This window comes from Drosophila erecta, unplaced genomic scaffold, assembly GCF_003286155.1.
Source record: "Drosophila erecta strain 14021-0224.00,06,07 unplaced genomic scaffold, DereRS2 tig00000055-arrow-pilon, whole genome shotgun sequence".
Taxonomy (NCBI): Eukaryota; Metazoa; Arthropoda; class Insecta; order Diptera; family Drosophilidae; genus Drosophila; species Drosophila erecta.
In genome coordinates this window covers 9,503,498-9,518,369 of record NW_020825200.1, presented here as the reverse complement: position 1 = coordinate 9,518,369, position 14,872 = coordinate 9,503,498, and the positions used below count along the sequence as shown (strand labels likewise).

The 14,872-nt window shown below is 47.1% G+C and overlaps 5 protein-coding genes and 3 non-coding genes across 8 annotated transcripts; 4 read left to right on the top strand and 4 right to left on the bottom strand.

Annotated features, from left to right (window-relative positions):
- Nucleotides 1-44: 44 nt before the first annotated feature.
- LOC6543093 (trafficking protein particle complex subunit 4) lies at nucleotides 45-882 on the bottom strand. Its single transcript, XM_001969192.3, has 2 exons — nucleotides 608-882; nucleotides 45-550 (listed from the first exon to the last, which is right to left on the bottom strand). Exons 1-2 carry the CDS (start codon nucleotides 780-782, stop codon nucleotides 66-68), a joined length of 660 nt encoding a protein of 219 aa, XP_001969228.1. The 5' UTR covers nucleotides 783-882; the 3' UTR covers nucleotides 45-65.
- A 255-nt stretch (nucleotides 883-1,137) lies between these two features.
- Nucleotides 1,138-2,289, top strand: LOC6542893 (probable cGMP 3',5'-cyclic phosphodiesterase subunit delta). Its single transcript, XM_001969191.3, has one exon. It carries the CDS (start codon nucleotides 1,306-1,308, stop codon nucleotides 1,759-1,761), a length of 456 nt encoding a protein of 151 aa, XP_001969227.1. The 5' UTR covers nucleotides 1,138-1,305; the 3' UTR covers nucleotides 1,762-2,289.
- Nucleotides 2,290-2,748: 459 nt separating this feature from the next.
- On the top strand, nucleotides 2,749-5,848 carry LOC6543168 (glutactin). Its single transcript, XM_001969190.3, has 5 exons — nucleotides 2,749-3,149; nucleotides 3,822-3,977; nucleotides 4,127-4,823; nucleotides 4,885-5,081; nucleotides 5,162-5,848. Exons 1-5 carry the CDS (start codon nucleotides 2,805-2,807, stop codon nucleotides 5,771-5,773), a joined length of 2,007 nt encoding a protein of 668 aa, XP_001969226.1. The 5' UTR covers nucleotides 2,749-2,804; the 3' UTR covers nucleotides 5,774-5,848.
- Trnad-guc lies at nucleotides 3,281-3,352 on the top strand. The gene has a single exon. It is a non-coding gene; the product is annotated as a tRNA-Asp (tRNA).
- Nucleotides 3,611-3,682, bottom strand: Trnad-guc. The gene has a single exon. It is a non-coding gene; the product is annotated as a tRNA-Asp (tRNA).
- A 1,400-nt stretch (nucleotides 5,849-7,248) lies between the features above and the next one.
- LOC6541692 (glutactin) lies at nucleotides 7,249-10,369 on the top strand. The gene is made up of 4 exons (XM_001969189.3): nucleotides 7,249-7,503; nucleotides 8,239-8,910; nucleotides 9,100-9,465; nucleotides 9,691-10,369. The coding sequence occupies exons 1-4, from the start codon at nucleotides 7,273-7,275 to the stop codon at nucleotides 10,297-10,299; spliced, it is 1,878 nt and encodes a 625-aa protein (XP_001969225.1). The 5' UTR covers nucleotides 7,249-7,272; the 3' UTR covers nucleotides 10,300-10,369.
- Nucleotides 7,837-7,908, bottom strand: Trnad-guc. The gene has a single exon. It is a non-coding gene; the product is annotated as a tRNA-Asp (tRNA).
- LOC6541478 (glutactin) lies at nucleotides 10,345-14,453 on the bottom strand. Its single transcript, XM_001969188.3, has 2 exons — nucleotides 12,781-14,453; nucleotides 10,345-12,422 (listed from the first exon to the last, which is right to left on the bottom strand). The coding sequence occupies exons 1-2, from the start codon at nucleotides 13,940-13,942 to the stop codon at nucleotides 10,501-10,503; spliced, it is 3,084 nt and encodes a 1,027-aa protein (XP_001969224.1). The 5' UTR covers nucleotides 13,943-14,453; the 3' UTR covers nucleotides 10,345-10,500.
- Nucleotides 14,454-14,872: the final 419 nt, after the last annotated feature.

The following is a 14,872-nucleotide window of genomic DNA, read 5'->3' as shown; positions in this document are numbered from 1 at the left end:
TCCCACATGACCGTGATCCTAGCAGAAGACAAATTCATTAACAATTTACAAAGTCTAACTAACGTTTATTTATCGATATTGCTAATGCCCGTTTTCTCGACCTGGGCGAGGAGCTCTTGGAGCTTGTTGTCGAAGAGCTCGCATCGGATGGGCATCTCCAGGGAGTAGAAGGGGTTCTTCAGAACGTAGTCCGAGTACAGCTCGTAAACCTTTCGCAGCAGCAGATCGACCCCATTGAGACCCGTTTCCGAGATTATAATGAACTTGATCCCGGTCAGTGTTTGGAAGCAGTGCAGCGTGAAGGTGTCCGCCTCCAGAAGCTCGATGCCGGAGCTCTTGGGCTCGGGACTCAGTTGGCTGGCGATAGCGAACAGCGGGTAGAACATGCTGGCCAGGAAGATTTTCTCGTTGGTGGTCATCTTTGGCCGGCTGAACTTCAGGTTAATGGGATAGTTCTCCGCTGCCTCCAGCGTTGTCCTCACATCGCGTCCATCATCCAGGGTGACTCCATTCACAGGCATACCGTTGACCGCCACCAGGACATGGCCCACTGTTTGTAAGCACACGGTGAGTTGATTATATTTCTAGAATTCCCAGACACACCCACCATTTATGCCATCCTTTCTGTTGAACGACACCGATACCTTCTTGGAGTCGTAGTCCAGCACCAAGTCCAGTGGGTATGTGAATGTCTTCTCGTGCTCTATGCGCGGCACATTGTTGTCCAGGTTGAATATAAGGCCACCCGATTTACTAACTATGTAGACGCCATAAATAATCATTTCTAATTATTACTAGTTTGTGTTTCCTAGGAATGTTTTCTTATTTTATGCGAATTAGCGATGGTAGCGCAAGCCAGCTGTTTGTCGCGGAACCAGTTCCAGATCCAGCTTAGTTGCCATTAACATACCATTAACATTCCGACTTAACAGTTGGCTCAAGGAGGCAATTACAACTATAGGGGTGGATTATCCATTAAATCTATAAATGAATCATTATTTAAAATTGGGTAATAAAATGGCCAGTAAAATTTTTACCGATGCTCTGGATGCCTTAAAAGTAAATACAAATTCAACCAATAACTAGTTCCCCCAGGGTGGCATAGCTATCGCAGTCAGAACAAATTGAACTGATTCCATATCGGCTATCGCATTCATTGAACTAGTTCTCGGCCAATCAGCTGGCTGGACATTAGAATTAAAAATAAACATAATTGATTTTCTGCCCGAAAGTATACGTAAACGCGTAGGCGCTCCCACCTGGCAGTGCAACCGATTGACCGACTTGCAACCTCCACGGGCAGCGATGGGCTCCGACGACCAGAGTGCCGGGGACAGGATCCAGAAGGGATTCCAGATCAACTACATGATTCTGCGAGATGCCGACAGTGGAAAGATAATCTGGCAGGAGAACAAGGACTTCTCGGCCCCGGACCAGGAGCACGAGGCGCGGGTGCCGGTAAAGATACTGGAAATGCGGGCTGTATCCCGGGAGATCAACTTCAGCACCATCGAGTCGATGGAGAACTTTCGCCTGGACCAGAAGGTGCTCTTCAAGGGCCGCATCATGGAGGAGTGGTTCTTCGAGATGGGATTCGTGGGTGCCAACACCACCAACACCTGGCAGTCGACAATTGAGGCGGCACCCGAATCCCAGATGATGCCCGCCAAGGTCTTGAATGGCAATGTGACTATCCAAACCAGTTTCTACGACAACGAGACACTCATCACCAAATCGGTTGTGCGCCTGTACTACATTTAGGCAACTGTGAGTCATCTGGTCTTCTGCTGCTCGACCAGGTGTTCTCGCATCCACTCACGAATTCTTCTGGATGTACTTCAAGATGTTCTCTACACAACATGCATACTTCGCTTTAAAGTACTTCTGCATTTCAATGCAATTGTTTGCGCGTTTATTGAACGAAATCTAGCCTAATGCATTTTAACCTAATTTTACGTTTATCACAGTAACTTATTAATAAAAGATAACAATTGTAATGCGCATAAAACAAGGAGTCTGCCAACTCGAATTCGAACGCAACATGCATGCTTATGTACAAATCTTTTGTAGACTGTCATATATGGACTAAAAATAGCTGCAGAACATTATGTCACTTGAGATATTTTGTATCTATGGATCTCTGTACCAGTTGTAATCAATCCATTAAGTCTACTTAAGTCTGTTGAAGCTGTATGAGAAGAAATTTACTCATACAATCGAAAAAGTTGTATTAGATATAGCCGAGCTGTACGCAATTAGTCAGCAAAAATAAACAGATGTTAACAGAAAGTTGGTGTTTCAACATTTTTGCACATGAAAATAAGCAATTCGTTAGATCAACCCTTTTAGGATACAGCTGTTTGGCCCGAAACATATTTCTGTAGTGAAAAGATATTAGCATAATGCAATTTCTCATCGTTTACAGATTCACTGGATCTTGTTCGGTGGGAGAAAATGCTTTGGGGGTCAATCGTAGAACAGGTTGCGTCTGGCTGTATTTTACTTTCATGCCAACCAGCATAATCCCATTTAAATCGCGGGCTTGCCTTTCGGCTATACATCGCCAAAGCATTTAGATTAGGCGTCAATGAATATTCAACGATTGGAATCGCGAAAAGTGGCCATGAAGTTAAGAGGAAGATTGGAACGGAGAGTGCTGACTTGACCCCATTTAATTCGAAATAGAATCCGTGCCCGGTCAAGAGTCACTCGAATATGCCGAGAAAGTCTTCTTGGTGGAGAGAGATCTCAGATGGCCAACAGTTCGCTTCCATCTAGCCAGAACAGCGGATCGAATTAATATAATGGCGCGACTTAGTGGAGTTGTACTGCTCCTGGCAATCGTCCTTCTGGCCGTTTTTGTTGCACAAGGCCTGGCGCAGAAGAACCCAAACCGGCAGAGGCAGCAGAAGCCCAGACCGGCAAATCAAAACTTGGGTATCCAGAAAAACAAGCGACCAAAGCCCCAAAAAGTCCAGAAACAGAAACCCAACAAGCAACAGGTGCAAAATAGCCAAGAGCCAAAGGTGTTCACCACAACGGTTCCTGATTTGGGAAAGCTCCGTGGGCGGACTCTCACCACCGCTTGGTCAGAAAAGAAGATAATGCAGTTCCTGGACATTCCCTACGGCAAAGCAGAGCGATTTATGGTGAGTTAATAGTTTTATAATCGCTATATTAACAATGACACACCATAGCTTACTATTTTTTGATACTCACTTACTACTGGCGAATTTACCCACTTATATCTTGTTTGATATTTGAGTTCCCTCGTTCACCGTCCTCGATAGTATAGTGGTTAGTATCCCCGCCTGTCACGCGGGAGACCGGGGTTCAATTCCCCGTCGGGGAGAATGTGAAAGCATTTTTTTTTATTTTTGTAATTAAATAAGTACTATTTTGGTTCTATTAAATATATTCTATTCGTGTTAGATTAAACCAGATATTTATTATTATTTTTTCACTTTGAAATGTTTTCCGTTGAATTATTTTTCTTTTTTATTACCAAAGAAACAATAAACCTCACCTAGAAATATTAATGTTTATGCATATATTACTGTTTAAAAAATAAAATAAAAACATGAATTTGAAAAATAAATGTTTTAACACTCTCCCCGACGGGGAATTGAACCCCGGTCTCCCGCGTGACAGGCGGGGATACTAACCACTATACTATCGAGGACGGTGAACGGCGCTTGCCTAATACCGGAAACGAAATGCTTGTAAGGTAAATGTTCTAATTCCAATCAGAACCAAATGGCGTAACCAGAAATTTAGAAATATGTACAAGGTATAAATAAAACTATTTCTCTCGTCTACAGCCAGCTGAGCCGGCACCGTCCTGGAAGGGCGTTCTTCCCGCCCATCGACCCCACGCCGGCTGTCCATCCATTCAGGATCTGATCGTATTCGCCAAGCTGGAGGAGAACGGCTTCGATGTGGAGGACTGTCTGCGTCTTACAGTGAACACCAAGGCGGTGAGTAAACTTCCCATACTTAATATTGATATTTAACGAAAATACTCAATTATGGAGGCTAAATATCAAAGACTCATTTTGCAAGTATTCATTTAGAAAATTACATTTTTGGCAGCGTCGTGACCAATTGAATCCTGTTTGTATTACAGATGGAGGGCAAGTCGCTGCCGGTGATGGTGTACATCCACGGCGATTTCTTCTACGACGGCGACTCTGTGGAGGCAGCTCCCGGGTACTTGTTGGAGCAGGATGTGGTCTTGGTGTCCGTGCGCTATCGTCTGGGACCCTTCGGCTTTCTGTCCACGCTGACGGACGAGATGCCCGGCAATGCGGCGGTCAGCGACATCATACTGGCGCTCAAGTGGGTGCAACAGCACATCGCATCCTTCGGCGGCGATCCGCAGCGAGTTACGCTCTTCGGCCAAGTCGGCGGAGCAGCATTGGTCAATGTGCTCACCCTGAGTCCTGCGGTTCCGGCCGGCCTCTTTCACCGCGTCATCTACCAGTCCGGCACGGCGCTGTCGCCCGCCTTCATCACGGATGCGCCCCTGGTCGCCACCAAGGCCATCGCTCGGATTGCGGGCTGCAAACAGTCCACTAAGGTGGATCAGCTGAACAAGTGTCTGAGCCGCCTGAACGCCACCATGCTACTGGCCGCCTTCAGCGTTCACGGCGAAAACCAGCCCTCCTTGTCCGGCGGCGCCTATGGCGGTGTGCAGCTGGTGATCGGAGGACCATCTGGCATTCTGCCGGAGCACCCTGGTCGCCTGCTGGCCGCCGAGAAGTTCCAGGCCTATCCCACGATGGGCGGCAGCGTCAAGCACGGCGGCACCTTCATGCTGAGAGGTAACTAAAAGATATTTCTCCAATATTGTGCTTTAACCTTTTGGTATTCTCTAAACAATAGACATTTTTGCGGATATCTTTAATGAGACCATTTTGGACGACAAAATGAACGGCAGGCAGTACATCGACACCATTATTGAACAGGCTAATGGAGCCGATCCCAGTGGATCGTGGAAGGAGTTCTCCGACGAGGAGATATTCACACAGGCTGATGTTAAGAATGGCACCTTCAGGCGGCTGACCCCAGGTCTGATCGATGTAAGTATGGCCATATTTGTTACATTTGTTACAGCGAACTATTATATTACTATTTATGAACGGAAACCATCTTTACCCAGCTTTGCAGCACCATTTCCCTGAAGAATCCAGTCTTGCTGGTCCTGCAGGCCAACGCGAAGAAGCTTCCCAATAGTACGTACCTGTACAGCTTTGACTACGAGGGCGATCAGAATCGCTATGCGACGGGTGAGGACGAGGCCAACTTCGTGCCCTTCGACATGGGTGTCTCCTTGACGGACGACAACCTGTACCTGTTCCCGTGGCCGCGATTCCTGGCCCTGAACTCGAACCGCGACCTCAAGGTGGCTCGGCGCATGGTGGCCCTTTGGACGTCCTTCGCCACGACGGGGACTCCCCAAGCACCTGGACTGCCCACCTGGCCAGCGATGAGCGACGAGACCGGACCCTATATGAAGATCGATCGCACCGTCAGTTTCGGGGACAATTACCTGGACGAGTACCGCATCGCCGTGGATGAGGCGAAGTATGGCTATAGCCTGGTCAACGAGGACTTTTATGATTTGGAGGCAGCTCTTTTGGCGGCCAGCGATGCCAACGCGGAGGATGAACAGGATCAGGAGGATGTCAAGGGGCAGAGGGCTGCCAGTGAGGCTGGTGGCCAGAACTGGGTCTTCATCGCCAGGAAGTCGACGCGTGTCCAGAAACAGTAGAGTTGCCCGGCCTATCCACCTAATTTATCCCCTTATTTATTTATAGCTTAAACTACCCTAATAAACATACAAGAGGAAAACATTTTATTTGGGCATTAGAAAAAGTGAAATTACTTGATTGCCAACAAAGAATAACTGTACAAGAGCGTTTAAGCGCGGCGAATCTTTGAGTTAAAAAAGGGCTCAATAGTTAGTTGAGAACTTGCTTTCTTCATTGGCCTCATAAATCATCTTTTGCCTGTTCAAAAACCAGGTGAACAGAGGTCTGTTTTGGAGCTAAATTCAAGTCAGAATTCATTAAGGTACATAATCAAGTTTTAATTTGTTCTACAAGTATGGTCTATTTATTTGGCTAGTTTCGTATCAGAATTGGCAGGTCATGATGGAAAAAATCATCGGCTTGTTTTGATTAGCTAACGAGAGTTTATTATAGCTAGCCTTAACTAGCCTTTCTATTAAAAAATCCGGATTTGAATAATTGGCTACGATATGAGTCAACACCTCCAACCGTTCCAATTCCCTTGACATTGAGCTCTCAGAAACCCAATAATAAAAATAAATATTTGACCACTTCGCTTTCTATTTTCCTTATACATTGGGGTTTTCCAATTTCGTCGATAGTTAAATGCAGTCAATTTTGGAATTATCTCGTTTGATTAGTGAGGAGTCGTCGATCTCTTTTGGCACCGAGGCATCACGATTGCTTTCTCTCGTAGCTCGCGATGATGATGATTAATGTTATACCTCGTGCTATGAATACCAGTAGCGCAGAGAATTTCTGGAAACAATTAGGTAAAATCTAAAATCAAAAATCTAAAATTTAAATCAGTTCCCGCTTCCCTCGAGAAATGAATTTCGCCTGGCGCTACCCGCACTTTCATCGTCGTGAGAAAGACAAACCAAGTTAATGGACGATGTCCCATGCTTGCCGGCAAATATTCGCATCAATATGAGCGACTAATGACTGACTATCTTACAATCAGAAGATCGAGCCCCAGGCTGCTCTTAAAGGTTTCCCTTTTACTTAAACCGGAGCGAAATCTGTTCTTGCACTTGGAGAAAAAGTTTAAAATTAATGTTCCAACTTGGCACCAAGCTAAAAAAAAGGTAGTTCTAAGCTCGGGCCTCGCAGTTTCTGCATAGAAATGATACATGACACAATGATACATTTAACAAAGACAATATCTTTTTAAAAATCAAGCATTGAAATATTAAAATAGGTGTCTTAGATTATTTAAGTAAAAGTTGATGACATATGCCACACATATTTTCTGTGTAAGTATTAGCATAAATCAGTGGCTAGAGCCTCGCGGGCGCCGCATTATTTGCAGTTTATTTCGCGTTTCGTTTTAGCCAGTTTCCGTTTGGCTATCTCGGTCAGAACTGGGGTGAAACTTCGGGTTACAGCGGACTAAAATCTATTGGTCCCCGATGGCCACAGATCAGTTGCGATCGGTTCCTCAGAGCGAGTGTTGGTTCGGTTCGCGAAATCCTCTGCAATGCAGCTCTCATGGTGGCAAATAGTTTCCCTGCTCCTCGTACTCCCATCCGTGGTGGAGTCTAGGGTTCGCAACAGGCAGTACGATGAGGAGAAAGACACTATTATCGAGCTGCCCAGCTTGGGCAGCATCCAGGGAAAGATTCTCGAAACTGCCTGGACGAAACGCGAAGTGCTGCAGTTCGTGGATGTCAGATATGCGGAGCCTCCGACAGGACTGCATCGGTTTAAGGTATACAAGTGGATATTAATTGCAGTACCTAAATTTCAGTGTTAATATAATATAGTACGAACACGTTGTTAGTGATTCTAGAGAAGCTCGAAAGTGTGTCAGCAGAACAAAAGTGATAGAGCCATATAAACATATGCAAAAAATTAAAATCGACGGTATGCAAAATGAGGTTGACGCAGAGGAACATTGCCAAAAATTCCAAATAGAAATGTTTGATTTTATCGAGCGTCTGTCTTAAAGCCTTTTAAAACTTTCAAAATTATGTAAATTTTTTTAGATACAATAAATAAGCAAACATATTCTGAGAGAGAAAAAAATACGAATCGCTCGCGTCTCCCCGACGGGGAATTGAACCCCGGTCTCCCGCGTGACAGGCGGGGATACTAACCACTAAACTATCGAGGACTTGGTACTGCCTTTGTACAATCACTGATAGTTACTATCGGAACTTTTCGTTTGCTGACCTAATCGAAAAGACAAATATTAGAATACTTCCGAGATAAACGAAAGCTATGCATTTATAGCTGCAAATCTGATTAATCAATTGTAAATATATAAAATGAATACCCGAGTTACTTTTACTTACCCATTAAGAATATCAAGCAAAGCGGATGGATAAATGGCAGCCTCTTCCAATAAGAAATGTTATTATTTAAATATATTGTTTACTTAGAGCTGTTTCTAGACCATTTGGTGTCTGTGTCGTCAGTTCTCACATGATTATGCTTTTTATAGGCGCCTCGACCGATTGAGCCTTGGGAGGATGTGATGGATGCCACTGCGGAGAAGATTGGCTGCCCATCGGTGGTGTCGATGGACTCGCTCCGGAAGCTGGACGACGTCTTGGACGTCGAGGACTGTCTGACCATGACCATCACCACCCCGAATGTGACCTCACGACTCCCCGTTCTCGTTTACATCCACGGCGAGTATTTGTACGAGGGCAGCAACTCGGAGGCTCCGCCGGACTATCTGCTCGAGAAGGATGTGGTGCTGGTCACACCCCAGTACCGCCTTGGACCCTTCGGCTTCCTTTCTACGAAGACAGACGAGATTCCTGGTAACGCTGGCTTCATGGATATTTTCCTGGCCTTGCAGTTCATAAAGCACTTCATCAAGTACTTCGGCGGTGACCCTTCCAGGATCACAGTAGCTGGACAAGTGGGCGGCGCTGCTATTGCGCACCTGCTCACGCTCTCGCCTATTGTGCAGCGCGGCCTGTTTCACCAGGTTATATATCAGTCGGGATCGGCCATTATGCCCATATTTCTCGAGGAGGATCCGCGAAAGCAGGCTCAGGAAATCGCTAAGAAGGCCGAGTGTAAAATGGTCACCGTGCGGGACTTGAACACCTGCCTAATGGAGCTCTCGGCGTTGGAGTTGCTCACTGCCTTCATGGAGCATGCGGTAAGCGGACCCTTGATAGCCAACACTTGGCTAGTTAGTTGATGTGAAGTCTATACCCTGCAATGATGTGTTGATAGTAGAGATAGGTTATGAAAGAATGATATTAAAGTCTCAAAAGAAGTCAGAAATATTGATATAAATAATGTCGATAAAAGTATCTTTAATCTTTTTCGTTAAATCCCGTATTAGCTGGAGAAATCTGACCTCGGCATTGGGCACACCGGCGGCATACAGTTCACCATCGGCGGACCTAGTGGTGTTTTGCCCAAGCATCCGTATGACCTGATGCTGGAGTCCAACTTTTCTTATCCGGCAATGGGCGGGTGTCCCAAAAATGCGGGATCTCGAGTGCTCAACGAGATTGTGGACAACGACTTCGAGAGGAAGATACCGGACGACGACTACAGCACGTACGACTACATCGACCACGTGATCCGGCAAACGGTGGGCACCGACAAGACGATGCTCCTCACCAGCTTTGTGACCCACGATTTCTTCAACCGTCCTCTGATGGAAAACGGCACCTTCGACACTCTGATCCCCAGGCTAATCGATGTGAGTTACTTTTCTAAAACAAACTATTCTCAGCCTTGTAATTGTACTAAAACTAAATAACTTAAATAATAATTTAAATTAAAATAAAATAATAATTTAATTTAAATGAAATGAATAATTTAATTCAAAGTTATACAGAGACCTAACAAAATTTCTAATTAAATCCCTGAATCAGAAAGGCCAGAACTACATTTTATAAACTAATTTTTCAAATTGAATTATTAGGTTGCTGGCACTCTGAACCACAAGCTCCCTGTCCTGCTGGCTCTGAACATGAACAACAAGCACAATCCGGACAACACGTTCCTCTACACGTTCGATTATGCGGGCGAGTTTAATCGCTACAAGGAAATGGACGAGGAGACCAACATGCAGAGCCCCTTCAAGGCGGGCGTTTCGCTAACCGACGAGGCTCTTTACCTGTTCCCCTACCCCGAGCACGTGACTCGTCTCAGTCGCCCGGATCAGTTGATGGCCCGCCGGATGGTGGACCTTTGGACAAACTTTGTAATCAGTGGTAATCCATTGGGATCCGCTCGAGTCGGCTACTGGCCGCCGATGACCACCCTCTACGGTCCATACATGAGGATCGACGAGACGATGACAATCGGGGGTAACTACTTTACCGAGTTCTCCGCCACGTTGAGCGACGAGGAGAATGGCCAAAGTCTGATTCGCGAGGTTTACTATTTGCGAAGCCGCAGCCGGAAGCGGGCTCAAAATAAACGTCGAAAGCAGCTGGCCAAATCGAATGTGAGAAAGTTGCAGAATCCGAAGCTCGGCGGACGCAAGAGCTTAGTTAAACGGCCAAATCGCAACAAGATACGTTTTTGACCAATATTAGATATAGAATATATAAAACCAAAAGATATTGTGTAAGCTGTATTTCAAAAATGTATTTATTTAAAAACATTAGCTTTCGATATAATTGTGTAGATATCAGAGCGTGGAAAATTTTTAAGCTTTTGTGGTGTGTACAGCTTATTATGAACGCTGTTTTTACATAGTTACAATATGGACCATTGATCTGGTTCCTTAGTTGTGAGAATTGCGTTCCCTCTCTGCCTGGATGCGGTCCATCTCCTCCTGTTCGGCCCTATAACGTTCGTCCTCCAATTTTTCTAGTTCCTCCTGCTCTAAGCGGAGCCTGGTTGCGGCCTCCACGTAAGCCTCATAGGTGGGGAAATCCTCCACCTTGAGATCTCCCTCTACTGCTGCCTCTTCCCCATCAGGTGACCTCTCGTATTCTTCTCCTTGGTCCTCACCAAGCTGTTGCTTCCTTTCCTGTTCAACCTGATCCAATCGCTTTTGCTCGCGCTCCTGCTCCTGGATATAGCTCTGGTCAAGATCGTAGGCTTCGTAGACGGGTTGGGTTGGCGGTTCCTCCGGCAAACTTTCTTCCGGATGCCGTTGATTTTCTTGAAGCAATTCATCTTGCTGCTGACGCTGACGCTCCCGCTCTTGCTCCTCGGCATAGGCTCGATCACTTTCCGCATTTTTCTCCTCTAGGGCTTTAAGATATTCCTCGTAGCTAGGGTATTCTTCCAAGCCAAGTTCCTGCTGCTCACGTTCCTGCTGCTCACGTTCCTGCTGCTCACGTAACTGCTGCTCAAGTAACTGCTGCTCACGTAACTGCTGCTCACGTTCCTGCTGCTCACGTAACTGCTGCTCACGTTCCTGCTGCTCACGTAAATGCTGCTCACGTAACCGCTGCTCTAGTTCGAGGTCTTCCGCGTCGTAGTTGGGACTGGGAAAAATTCCGGGGAGATTCCCTTCAGGACCATATTGTTCGTATGAGGGATATGGTAGCCGACGGTCTTCCCAATTATCATCTGGTTGTGGCTCTCCTTCTTGGTGCTTTTCCTGCTGCTGGTCATCTTCCGGCACAGGATCATATATGGGCTGCTGTTGCTCTCGCTCTCGTTGCTCACGTTCAAGTAGCTCTCGCTCTTGCTGCTCTCGTTCATACTGTTCTCTTTCCTGACGAATTCGCTCTTCTTCCTCTCGCTGCTGACGTAATCTTTCTTCTTGCTCTTGCTGCAGACGTAGCCGCTCTTCTTGCTCTAGCTGCGGGATTAGTCGTTCTTCCTGCTGCTCCTGTGTTTCCTCCTGGCGGCGAAGCTGTTCGTCTCGCTGTTGCTGCTCTCGCCTACGCTGCTCCCTTTCGCGGATGAACTGTTGCTGACGCGCTTCCTGTGCTCTGACGTATTCCGGATCTGCAGGATGCCAGTTCGGATGCTGCTGAGCAGGCCTGTTTTGCCAATTGGCATACGGGTTGTAGGCGTATGGACGGCTGGTGGTTGTTGTGGTGGTGGTAATTGGAGGTGAAAAGATAGTGGTCGGCTTATAGCCCACCCAGTTATGATTTGGCAAGTTGATTCCCTCGCCAAAGTGCTGATCCAGCTCAATCCGACTTTGCTGATCATTTGTGAATCGTAGTAGGGGACCGTACTCAGAGGTAGCCTGCGGCCAGACACCAGGATTGGGATCGGGCACGCCAGTAGTAGCAAAGTTCACCCACATGGTGACCAAGGCACGGGACAGAGACCTGTCCATGGGGTTCAGTTGACTAGTGTCCGGTGGATAGGGGAACAAATACACGCTGTCATCGCTGAGCGAGGCATCAACTCCAAAGGGAAAAGGGTTGGACAGGTGGCCGAACCGATGGTGCTGTCCGCGATAGCCGAAGGTGTACAAGTACGCTGGGGTGGAGCGGACCGACTGACGGATGGAGTTAATCACGGGGGCGCGATACAGGATGTAGTTGCTCAGCTCGAGCAGTCCATGGGCCACTGTCTTCAGAGTAGCCGTGTGTTCCTGAATCGGAGTAAAGATCTCGCGCAGTGCCCACTGCTTCCAAAGGCGGTGCTCGCTTGGCGGCGCTGTGTGGCGCAGGACGACGTCGATGTAGTCACTAACATTGCGGGACTGCACGAGAGCAAGCTGGTCATAGATTCCTGAATTCAGAGAGAAACAAATATTATCAGCCATTTATTCTAAACATAATATACTAAAATATATTTGTTACAATTAAAAGAAATCTTGAAGCATTTATGCCTCTGTCGAAAGGCTATCTGCTTACTCAGGATTTCTTAATTGGATTGTTATTTTAAGCTAGACCTAATCAGTTTGGCCTCGAGAACAGCACCTTATCAGCAAAAGTGCCTCTCAATCGGCGCCTTCCGAAATAGATTAGCTCGACCCATCATAGATTGCAACACTGATGTTATGTTTTGAAGTCATATATGCATTTACTACACATCCTGGCCCCTCTAACTCAATAGCTCCATAAGCATAACAGATGTGAGTACTCACGCGACACGATGAAGGCGCTGGCGTCCTTGGTGGCTCCGACAATCATGGGCAGCGCAAGGCTGCTGTTGGTGACCAGTGAGGCCGGGGGGCTGGGCAGGAAGCCCAGAGGGTCGCCGACCACGAGCTTGAAGCCGCCCAGTTGTGTAAGGCCGAGGTGCTCGTTTTGATTGAGCAGCTGCTCGAAGGCCTCCACCAGCTGGGAGGTGGGCAGTCGGCCGAGGCAGTCGTAGAGGGGCTTAAGTCCTTGTGCGAATGGGTTTATGGGTGGCAGTGGGCAGCGGGCAAGGCGGGCGAAGGTACTCAGGGTGTCAAGTGGCTGGTTGTCAATCAGGTACGGATTCAGGGCGGTGCCCGACTGCAGGATTAGCTGCTGGAAGAGATTACCGGCACGACCGCTGAGGCTCAAGGCGTGAGCCAACGTGGCGCCACCGGCCTGACCCACTAGGGTTACCTGTCCCGCATTGCCACCAAAGTGGACCAGATTGCGTTGCAGCCACTCCAGTGCTAGGTGCAGATCGGAGAGGGCCACGTTTCCGGGAAGCTCTTCGGTTAGAGCACTTAGGAAGCCGAAGGGCGCCAGTCGGTAGTTAATGGAGACCAACAGCACATCCTTCTCCAGGACATAGTCTGGTTGGGCCTCCTCTGAGCCACCGTCGAACAGCATTTCTCCGTGAACAAAGACCAACACGGGCAGCTGATTGGCACCTTCGGGAGCGTAGATGTCCAAGGTAAGGCATTCGTCGACATTTTCTCCCCGGGACTCAGACAACCTCAGGCGATCGAGCTCCGGAAACTGCGCACAATTGGGACTCCGCGCGCTGGCATTAACCCGTCCCTGGTATCCAATTGGTTGGGCTGCCTGGAAGCGTGCCAAGCCGCCTCCAACCGTGCCATAGCGTATACCCAAGAAGGCATTCACCGGGCGATTGGCAATGGTCTTATAGCCACTGATTCCGAAGATCTCGCCGACTTCGGGTAGTTGAGCCCAGGCTTCCTGGGGCTGTGGCTTTGACAGCCGGGGAAGAGGCTTCAACGGCGGAGGCCGCCAATCGAACCCGCCTACGTCCTCGTCGTAGTCGTCGCCATTGTGGGACCATCGACCCACAGAGATGGCATGGATTTGGGCCCCACAAAGGGCCAGTACTAGGAGCAACGGCTTCATGTTGCTCACTCCGTCGCGATTTGAAGAGAACTGATTTCCGAATCGGATTCGACGGCCTGTAGAGCTCCAAGCACTATCACTAATCAAAACAGCCTTGGGTCGATCTGCGCGGTTGGCTTGATTACACACTAGAACAGTGAATACGAAAGCTTACGAAAGGTTTGGAACTTTGTGGTTTTGCAACCGCTAGTTTGCATGGATACCTAAACTACTTGTTCAAAGAAATAACAGAGATGTTTTTGATCCACCCTCGATATTTATGTTTTACTTATCTAACTGCTGGCGGATTGACTTCCGAGACTAACAATTTCACATTATTAATTATAATTATAAAATTTTTTATGTACACACACTACACAAACTATTCAAATTACCGAGCCAACACTTCTTCAATTCTTGGTTGAACAAGTATAGTTCGCTGGGTCTTGATGCTCGGACCTAATCTCATCCGGTCGGCGGCCGATAGAGGATTATCGTTGGGTCAAGCTTCTCTTGTTGTTGAAGTGTGTTTCGCCATGTTAAATAAAGTTCAACCCATATTTATATGTGTGTACAACTTATGTACAGCTTAACAGTTGTGCAACCCACATTGATTACGAAACAATTGCTTAAAATACCAATCCTACAGAACACCATTTTTCTTGATTAAATGCGTTGTTAAAATTGTATTCCGAAATATTTCATGTTCGAAATTTGGTTAACTTTTTGCCTTTAATCAAAACAGTGCTTGCTTGCTATATAAAAAGCTGCCTTTCGCAGTGGTTCACTCCTCTACGAATCCACGAACACAATCTTCGGCGGTCCAGTCATCCGGCCAATTCATGTCGCCAATTTAGGAAAACCGCTTCCTTCCCAGTTGCATCCGAGATAAACTCCCCTTCCATGGTAAAGCCATCTGCATCTTTTACCCAAGCCATTACAGAATGCTAA

Excerpts from the sequence above, each read along its gene's own strand:
- LOC6543093 (XM_001969192.3), bottom strand. The coding sequence starts at position 782 with ATGATTATTTATGGCGTCTACATAGTTAGTAAATCGGGTGGCCTTATA. Across the intron at positions 551-607 it reads CAGAAAGGATGGCATAAATG|TGGGCCATGTCCTGGTGGCG; the intron begins GTGGGTGTGTCT and ends GCTTACAAACAG.
- LOC6542893 (XM_001969191.3), top strand. The coding sequence starts at position 1,306 with ATGGGCTCCGACGACCAGAGTGCCGGGGACAGGATCCAGAAGGGATTC.
- LOC6543168 (XM_001969190.3), top strand. The coding sequence starts at position 2,805 with ATGGCGCGACTTAGTGGAGTTGTACTGCTCCTGGCAATCGTCCTTCTG. Across the intron at positions 3,978-4,126 it reads TTACAGTGAACACCAAGGCG|ATGGAGGGCAAGTCGCTGCC; the intron begins GTGAGTAAACTT and ends TTTGTATTACAG. Across the intron at positions 5,082-5,161 it reads TGACCCCAGGTCTGATCGAT|CTTTGCAGCACCATTTCCCT; the intron begins GTAAGTATGGCC and ends ATCTTTACCCAG.
- LOC6541692 (XM_001969189.3), top strand. The coding sequence starts at position 7,273 with ATGCAGCTCTCATGGTGGCAAATAGTTTCCCTGCTCCTCGTACTCCCA. Across the intron at positions 8,911-9,099 it reads CTGCCTTCATGGAGCATGCG|CTGGAGAAATCTGACCTCGG; the intron begins GTAAGCGGACCC and ends ATCCCGTATTAG. Across the intron at positions 9,466-9,690 it reads TGATCCCCAGGCTAATCGAT|GTTGCTGGCACTCTGAACCA; the intron begins GTGAGTTACTTT and ends TTGAATTATTAG.
- LOC6541478 (XM_001969188.3), bottom strand. The coding sequence starts at position 13,942 with ATGAAGCCGTTGCTCCTAGTACTGGCCCTTTGTGGGGCCCAAATCCAT. Across the intron at positions 12,423-12,780 it reads CAGCGCCTTCATCGTGTCGC|GAATCTATGACCAGCTTGCT; the intron begins GTGAGTACTCAC and ends CTCTGAATTCAG.